At 30.8% G+C, this 9,683-nt stretch overlaps 1 protein-coding gene across 1 annotated transcript; it reads left to right on the top strand.

Moving 5' to 3' along the window:
* The first annotated feature begins 2,334 nt into the window (after positions 1–2,334).
* On the top strand, positions 2,335–9,336 carry LOC124457823. Its single transcript, XM_047008014.1, has 8 exons — positions 2,335–2,488; positions 2,945–2,969; positions 3,751–3,988; positions 4,370–4,650; positions 5,163–5,267; positions 6,675–6,906; positions 7,495–7,778; positions 9,198–9,336. The coding sequence occupies exons 1-8, from the start codon at positions 2,444–2,446 to the stop codon at positions 9,200–9,202; spliced, it is 1,215 nt and encodes a 404-aa protein (XP_046863970.1). The 5' UTR covers positions 2,335–2,443; the 3' UTR covers positions 9,203–9,336.
* The last annotated feature ends 347 nt before the right edge of the window (positions 9,337–9,683 follow it).

Raw genomic sequence — 9,683 nt, 5'->3', positions numbered from 1 at the left:
TATTCGTTTTTAAGGAAATAACAAAATAATATAAGCGGCGATGTCTCTGATTAGTTTTATTTGGTTTGTTTCGCTTCAGTTAAAACAACAAAAAGCAATATGATGGTTAAAACAACATTTGAAGGAGTGTTTCTCAACCATATTTTGAACATAAATTCACTTTCAAACATATTTAATTTATGCTCTATTAAATTGAGAAACATAACAGTTTGAAGTACTCTCGGTTCTATATTCACAAAGAATAGCATTTACTTTTACACAAAAAAAGTAGAATACACATTTGGTCATACAGACATGTTGTATAGAAAAAAATCTTTTACCAAATCAATAATCGACATTGTGATCATCTGCAATTACGGCTTATATCAACAATTTTTCTTTCTTTTCTGGACTATGTGAAATACGTACGTAGCAACGTATTGTTGACATCTGTTCTCAAAATTGCTGACATGGTATGCAGTTCCTTCAGCAATATAAGCCCCATCTTTAAGTACTTAAAAATATTTCATTCGAAAAGCAGGTTTACTTTTTTTTGTGCGCATCTATTGTCATTTTTTTAACGTGAGGCGATGAACATGTCGTTTATTATTTCACCATTTGCGTATTTTACGCTGTAATGCCAATAATTGTTGTAATTATTACAAAATTTTATCCAATTTTCAACATGTGGTTGGTAAATATGTGATGTAAACTGACAGCCTTTTAATTAAACGTAAATATATTCTTAAGGACTTAAAGAACCACTTGTTTAGTGGATTTTATCAGAATCTGATATATGATGCTTCATTTTACGAAGCATCATATATCAAATTGTGGGTAAAATCGTGTGTGCTTTAAATCGTTAAGAATATTATAATTTTATGTATACTTCAAAGATTAATGCAGAGCTTATTGCGTCGTAAATCAGATTGCAATAAGCTGTGCCTTGATATTTGAAGTATACAAAGCATTTTGCTGCATATTATATCATTTTTAGATATTTTTCAGCCAGATGATATAAGTTTGCTGTCTGTTACGTTTGGAAATTGTCAAATGATCAAACTGCCGCAATTTTCATTAATTCAGTTAATACAAAGTTTACCTAATTACAAAGGCTTTTTACTCTTAAAAATGCTGAAATTTATTTTCTATTACTTTGTACATTGGTAAATTTATAATATTTAGGGTCAACATTTATAACTGCATCTTTAATTACCAAGCAAAATTAGCATTAAAGCAAGTAATGTGTATCCAAATTCATTCAAACGAGCTCGATACATTCGTGCTGTTGGAAATACGGTTTTCAATCACAAAAAATTTAATAGAACACCTAAACGGACTTAATTATAGCAAAATTTACCGATATGGTACGGTTAAAAGGCGTCCCTGGTTATTTGTGATAAGTGAAATACATAATTTCTTACCTTACTAAAAATTGCACTGTAGTTTATAGCAAGCGTTTCCATGCATATGCAGCAACAATTGCTCTTAAATAACACAGTTTTACTGAACATATGATCTTATGATAATTGCAGTTCTTTTGCCATTAAATAAATTTTTAATCTTAAAGAGGTCAACTGCAATCTAAATAATGGCTTTGTGCCTAACATGAACAGCAGATTTAAGGTTTGAAGAAACGTCTTTTTGACATATTTGTCAACGGATTTTAACATGGCATGCATTGATAAAACCAAAACGGGAAAGGGGGATAAATACTCACATATTCAGCCCGGTTTCTGATGGTATGTACTTCTTTAGCATTATAATCCTTCCTCTTAAGTACTTACAAATACTTCATTTGCAAATGCAGTCCCATGAGCACTTTTATCTGTCAGTTGTTTTTGAGTGAGGATAAATTTCAGCGCTAAAAACACGAGGAAAATTAAACACAGTAAATAAAATAATAATGAGTTATGACTTTGTATTACAAAATTGCTCCTACATGACAACTATATATCGCATTTTATTTTAATCATCTCATTACATCTAAAATATTTTTCAACTCTTGTCAATTAATTTGCATTCAACCTTTTTTTAAATTAGAAATAAATTTTAAATCAGTACAATATGGTCTAACTCACAAATTTCTGATCTGAGCCCCATACAAAAAAATGCTTTATGCACTTTTAAATTGCAACGAAAAAAGGTGTAATTTTCAATAATGAGCGAAAGGATTTTTTTCAATTATTTCCATTTTTGTGGAAATAATAATTGAAAACAATAGATACACAGATTTCTGACACTCTTAAATTGTTTGTTCGAAACCAGGGCAATTTCTTCCAACATTTTTGTGTCATTAGACATTTTGGCACTCTACGGGGGGCCGACGAAAGTTTGACAATTGAAAAGAAACAGCTGCAAGCAGAGGGCATAAAAGAACTGCTTCGGACACAAATTCTTACATATTTCGAAGACATTCGTATTATACTAGAATTGGAAGCAAAAAGTTTGTCAAAAGGGTATCATGAAATTACTTGTTCTTGTATTTGCTGGAAGTGTTCTGTCACTGGTATGTAACAAATTTAATGTTACTAAACTAATCTATCTAACTAATTTTCTTATGTTCAATACTTACTACAGAGAAAGGATAAATTTACTCACATATTTTACATGTGTAAACGCAAACTGCAAATCATTTTTAACAATTGAATTGCTGCTTCATAAAATTCTAAGACCATGAATTTTTACAGGCTATAGACTAGGAGCGAATATATATATTTATCTATTACCAGTCGGTAAACAAATTTTAAACCAGAAATAGGCACCCGTGAAATACGATTTTGAGAACAAAAGAAAAAGTCGTGCAGACTACCATTTAAGCAATATCATTTTTATGTACTGTACTATAAAATTTTGTTTATTTTTCTGAACAAGCAATTGTGCAAAAGCAACTCAGAATATTGTACAGCGTGTTAACTTGAGGAAGGCAGTAGCAAAAATTCATCTTTTTGATTTATTCTCCTAGATCTTTTCAGCAAATGCAAAGAAAGGTAAGTAACAAAATTAACAAAACCTTTTTAAAGATATCAGTAATTTTTTATATTTTAAGATCGTTGCATTTGCATCATTTATTATGGTTGAAGTAATTACAAATGAAATGATGAAATCAATACATTTATAGCACAAAACAAATTTCGCTTTTACTTATATGTTTTCAAGTTTTATAAGCCGTATATGTCGTGCTACATATAGAACTTTTCATTTATGTCATACAACAGAACGTAGTTTATTTGCTATCATGGATATAATCATTACAAACAAAAGCATGATTGCATACAGGCCGTTACAATAAACATATATCACAATTATTGCAAGAAACAGAGCGTCTACTTTGTTTTTAATTAATGCAGGAGATTAATTACCATGTTGGCTTCTAATGTTTTGCATTTTCTTATCAATATAGTGACAACGATATGTCTAAACACAGTCAAAATTTCAATAAATAATACAGCTGTGAGCTCAATACTATTATTAAATTGGCTATTTACTCTTTACGCCGTCTCATTAGAAAAGTGCGAAAAAACGAAACAGTCATAAGGTTTCTAAGCAACGGAAAACTCCAATAATAAATATAATTCTGACTACTAATAATAAGAATTATTGCATCACAATAAAATTAATCATTTTCTATTGTTAAATTTACTTTTGTAAAGCTTTGCTGCTTCAAGGGTCATTTATGTCTTTGGAAATTTGTGCTTTTGCAATTGGTTGTGAAGATATTAATATTATACCTTTGTCTTATGCTATAAATATATGATTTGTTTATTCCAGCTGCCGTTAAACGTGTCTGCTTGAACGCAAATTGGTGGAATTCGTTCAACAAGTCCGGATGGTCAAACTGTGGTGACAAAACGCGTTTTATAACTGGCTTCTATCGTAGCAAAATTATTAGTTTTAATAAAGATGAGATTTCCAAGCTTGAAGAAGCACGATGTTGCATATCAAGTCGAAAATACCGAAAAAGTAAAAGCACTTGTAAAATCGCCAACTGGTGGAGATCTTTAAACAAGTCAGTAGTTGTAAACATACTATGTATACAGTGCATAATTTTCAGAAAAATAGTGTTGAAGGCAACTACACTTATCAAGATATGAACTAGAATTCGGCCCGTTTGCTAAAGTTAATTTTCCATTTAACTGATGAAGGTTACTTGATGATTACTGTTGTGTATAAAAAATTCATAAAATACAAACTAAAAAACCTGATAAATCTGACATATAAGTTAATAAATTGTGATTAAATATTTCTCATGAGCCAAACAAAAACTGACACAATAAAATACTTTTATTCCAGTCAAGATAAATATCAGTAAATACTTGTACATTTTACAATCTAATTTAACAATAACGTAGTATTGCATTCCTTTTTTTATATTAAAAAACCATTTTAGGCCTAACACATGGAGTTTTTGTTCAAAAGGATATTTTCTAAATGGCCTGTTTCGTACAAAGGGAAACAATTTACACAATATCGAAATGGGATATTGCTGCAAACCAGTCAATCATCCCAAAACGTATGGTCACTGTTACTACAAATCCATTAAATATGCCTTTAATAAGAAAGGATGGACAACGTGTGGGAGAGTTGGCTTCTACATAGCTGGTTTAAAAAGAGGCAGAGGAAATTGGCTTCACAATATTGACTATTTGAAATGCTGCAGAATGTTTATTCGTAAGAATAAGAAATATTATTTTATGCTTATTGTCTAAAATCATAGATTTGCCTATAGTTTCTAAAATCTTACTTTGCAACTAGTTGCTGTTGAAACATTTTTTCAAAGTTTGAAGTTCCTTTGGCAACAATAAAGTTTTCTGTAACTGAGTTTTTATAAATGCATTTGTGATATTGAAAAGTACTTGTGCTTCATCAAACTCTTAGTCTGAATTTTCTAATGTACACATTATTTTATAAATGAAAATTACAATATCTATGAAGGCCAATTTCACCAAGGAAATCAGAAAACAAACAAAAAAATCAAAGTTTTACAATGAATGACTATCTTATTGTTTTCGACTTCTCTGTCTTTAACTGTGATTTGTATGTATTTTTAAGAAATATGCACATTGTGAGAATTTTATAATATTGTACCCAAAATATCAATAAAAATCAGGAATTTAATTTTTTTATTTGAAAATCTATTTTGCAAAGCAAAAAACGTTACTTATACTCCATTTATTCTTCAGATGCTTGTGCAAGAAGGCCTTGTAAAAACGGTGGCCTTTGTAAAAATATTGGAACGTCTTATCAATGTAAATGTAGACATGGTTACAAAGGGAAGAACTGTCAAAGTAAGTTTGCTTTGTATATATTTTTTAATACATTCTTTGTCACTATTCTTGAAATTTTTTTGAGTATCATGAACGTAACCAAAATCTTGCTGTTTAATGAAAACACAAAACCAGAAAGAAAGAATTGCTTAAGCAATTACGTAAGTTATGCGTGTCTCTACGCTAGAATATAGAAACTAAACTTAAATATCACTTTAGAGTAGTTTCAGGTTAGCAAATTAGTTAGGATTTTACATAATGTAACGGTAATTCTTATTAAAAAACCATACCTGCGCATAACGAATGCCGTAATTCTAAAACGTAGCCTCTCCTGAAATGAGTGCCTTTTCCCTTCAAAAATAGCTGCCTTTTAAACTTTTATTAAAATATCTAATTAACCCCCCGTAAGTTTCTGCCCCTTTAAAAGTAATACCTTTCCACAAAATGACGTTTTTAAAGAGCTTCAAGAAATTGCACTTTTGTCGAAATAAAGCGTTCATTCACCTATGTGGCAACTACCACAACCTTTCACTGATTTAAATTCACTGAAAAACACCTTTTATATTCCGTGCATTGAGACGTAAGGACAGGAGTTAGCCAAAGATGAAAATAGCAGCTTAAATCAAGTGCTTCCCGAAAGTAAGTGAAATTAGAGTGGCGACCACTTGAGGTAAGTAAATTTTAAGGTAGTCAGGGCAACTACTTCCAAGAGCCTGAAGTAACCAATTGTGACAATAATAAATAATTTACTATGAGAAATGATTTACTAACAATACCAAGAAATAAAGATACTAAAAATTAAAAACATCATGACATTAAGTGAAAAAAATATAATAATATAACTTATAAGACTGTTTAATAATATTGTTTATATCGTAAATGGTTTGAACCCGGGAGTATCGTTACATGTTTGTAAATGTAGATCGTCCAGTTTGGTACAAATAGGAAACAAATAGGAAAGAGTTTTGTAATCAAAAACACTATTGTACATTTAGAAAACATTCCATAAAAATGTGCTTGAACGATATAATTACCAAAAAAGATTTCCAAAAAACTGAACTCAAAGGCAACTGGGTAATAATTGCCATTTCAATCAATCTCTGTAAAATAATCAAGTTTATATTATTTACTTTGTAAACAAACATCACTCTCGAATGCAGTATAAAATTTACAATACAGTTCGTATTTTCAAAATAGGAGTAGTCTAGAACAGCAAGAACTCAGTACAGTATAGCATAGAAAAAAATGTTTTTCTTTAATGGCCTGTAGTATTGTTAGCATTTTTTACACATTGTACTATTTTTAGAGACAGTTCAAAGTTTGTAGTCTAATACATCATAAATTAAAATGTGTTAGTTTTCTAAACTGTTGCTCCGTAAATTCAGTATGACATTTAATGCTACAAATAAAACATGTTATTTGTTTCAGTTGAATCTTTTTGCTTGAATGCAAATTGGTGGAAATCATTTGATAAAAAAGGATGGTCTCACTGTGGCAACATCAGGCGTTTTATTACTGGTTTTTATCGGAGCAGACTTACCAGTTTTAAAAAAGACGAAATTTCTAAGCTTGAAGCAGCACGATGTTGCAAATCGACACTAAAGTACAAGAACCGTAAAAGCATTTGCAAAAATGGCTACTGGGTGAAAACATTGGATAAGTTAGTAGTTGTATTTAGCTATGTTGATGTTGCATCATTTTAACAGAGCTAGCTGATATAATGATGGTATTAAATCATTTGCGGTGCAAAGGAACAAGAATTCAGTTATAGTCACTGAAGTTAACTCTTAATGAATTTGAGTTGAATAAAAAAACTCACTGAAAAAGATTTGTTTTGAGCAATCATGAGTGTAGGAACATTAATAATTGTCAGTGGTGGTGGGTAATATTCATATATGCATGATAAATCAGGATATAACGATGGGTATCAAACTCGTTCCAAATAAGCTAAATACGGTTAATCTCACCCACAATTATATTCAAATACAAGTTTTCTCACTTATTAATATTCTTACACACTTGTAAACATTTCTCTCATAAAAGCAAAACATGATAAGTCAGACCCACATAAAATTTGAAAAACTGCTGTAATTTTATGCAGCAATAAAACAACTTATTCAACAGAATAAGAGTATTTTAAATAAGACAGATATCAGAATATCATTGCCAATTTTAAAATCTGTGTGTCACTTAGTATTAAATTTTAAAATAACGTAATGTTTTACTTGTTTCTCATTAAAAAATTCAGGCCTGGAACATGGAGTGTTTGTCCAAGAGGATATTTTCTAAATGGCCTGTATCGTTCAAGTGGAAACAACTTACACAATATTGAGCTGGGGAAATGTTGCAAGCCAAAAGGTCATCCGAACAAGTATGTTAACTGTTACAACGAACTTACCAGACAAACCTTTGACAAGAAAGGATGGTCAAGGTGCAAAAGAATTGGTTATTACGTCGCTGGATTGTATAAAGATCGTAATGGAGACTGGCTTCATAACATTGATAAGCTTAAATGTTGCAAGATGTTTCGAGGTACGAATCACGAATGCTCTAATATGATATTTTTTAAAGAACTTAGAATTGCTGAAAACTGTTGAAAACATTGATTTTGCCTAGGTATAATTGCAGCTATTTATCCATACAACAATACTATTTTTAAATACATGTGCTAAAACCTTATATACATACATCTTATCATATTACACAAAGTGTATAAAATGTGCCCTTTGGGCAATCATCAATGCGCAATAATGACTGCTGCACTTGGGACACAGGATGTACGGTTACACATAGTATTGATTGTTTTGTAGAGCCACCAGAGTGCTCAAAACTATACAGGCGAGCTTTAAATAGCGGGAAAGTGATGAACGTTCATCATGAGACTCTCTACACAATCCTAAAGTTATCCAACTGCGCATGCGCAGTGAGCACAATAAAAAAAATTATAGCAATGCACTCTATATAGTATTTAAAAAATAAAAGATGTTTACTGTGTTTGCACGGGCTTATGCAAACCGAGGAGACCTTAGGGAGAACTCGAGAGAAGATCATTGGAAGCACGAGACCGAAGGTCGAGGGTTGCACCGACTTGAGATATCTTACAAACGTCGCCACGGTTTGCATAAACCAGTGCATACATAAAAAACATCTTTTATTTCTTTTATGAAATAACAATAATGTGAAACAGACAAACATTCTAATTTCTCCTCTAAAATGTATTCATGATCGATTTGCAAATTCTCTCTGACTGATTGCTTGTGATGTTTGATTTAATTGATTGAGCTCGGATGTGTTTTGCGCAGGCTAATACAAGCACATTTCTAAACCAATCAGCGCACGAGTTTCATTGTGTTTATTTTATAAATAATAATGTCATATATTATATAATATATATATAAATGAAAGTTTTTCCGGATTGTTAGGTAATTATTTTATCGAGCTTTCGACTAGGTGCTTCGAGCCTTCATCAGACTTATCAGTAAGTTATTTGCAACTGTTTCTAATTTGTAGATGTTTTCAACGTCTATTTGGATAAGCGGGTGGATTAATATGACTGGATGGTGAGGAATGCGTTGCCGTTTTTGTTTGCATTTGTGCAAGAAGTTAAGCTGTCCCAATGACGACAATGACAAATCATTCCAGACCTTCAATCATATTAATCCACCCGCTAATCCAATTAGACGCTTTAAAAGTCTACAAATTAAAAATAGCTGGAAATAACTTCCTATATAGTTTTGATGAAGTCTCGAAGCACTGCAAAATATTTTCATTACAATCCGAAAAAACTTTCATTTTTATACATTAAATGCCCGGATTACCAATTTTCAAGCTTATATAATATATATATAATGTCATAGCCTATACTAATTCCATAATTTTTAGAGGGAACGTCAGTAGTAACTTAAAATTTGATAATTTGTTTTAATTGTATTATATGCTCTTTTTCTCTAGTCTGAGATCAAACCATACACTAGTATAATGAAAAAGAAGATGATGAACATAGATGAAAACAGTTTAGTATATTAAAGTCAAGTAAATACCTATAGATTTTTAATAATGTGGCAATAAAACATAAAAAAAAAGCAAAGTACAGTCGTTTTTAATTTCTTGTTTGAGAAAATTTGTGCATATAAGTTTGAAACAACAATTTCGAATTAAAGTTCTTCTATGTCAACTAATTGTCGATTAAGCTGTCCCCAGTCTTCAAGAAGCCATAATTATCGCTCCATACATAAAAATAAATCTTAGCAAATTAGACAGTCAGACATGGTAAAGCAGGATGTAACTTACAACCAATAATTTATAAATCAAATGAATAACCCTTGCAAACTTTGTCATGAAAGTAATGAGTTCAAATTTGAAGTATGTAATAGTCATTAATTGATGGAGTGGTAATGAATACCACCGACACTGGGGGCTAGGTATGCATTATTTTTT

This window comes from Xenia sp. Carnegie-2017, unplaced genomic scaffold (genome assembly GCF_021976095.1).
Source record: "Xenia sp. Carnegie-2017 unplaced genomic scaffold, XeniaSp_v1 HiC_scaffold_6, whole genome shotgun sequence".
Taxonomy (NCBI): Eukaryota; Metazoa; Cnidaria; class Anthozoa; order Malacalcyonacea; family Xeniidae; genus Xenia; species Xenia sp. Carnegie-2017.
This window is presented reverse-complemented; position numbering and strand designations above follow the sequence as displayed.

Bases quoted from the DNA above. Each gene is read 5' to 3' on its own strand.
- LOC124457823 (XM_047008014.1), top strand. From the start codon at position 2,444: ATGAAATTACTTGTTCTTGTATTTGCTGGAAGTGTTCTGTCACTG. The intron at 2,970-3,750 runs GTAAGTAACAAA...TGTTTATTCCAG, and splicing joins TTCAGCAAATGCAAAGAAAG to CTGCCGTTAAACGTGTCTGC. The intron at 3,989-4,369 runs GTCAGTAGTTGT...AAACCATTTTAG, and splicing joins TGGTGGAGATCTTTAAACAA to GCCTAACACATGGAGTTTTT.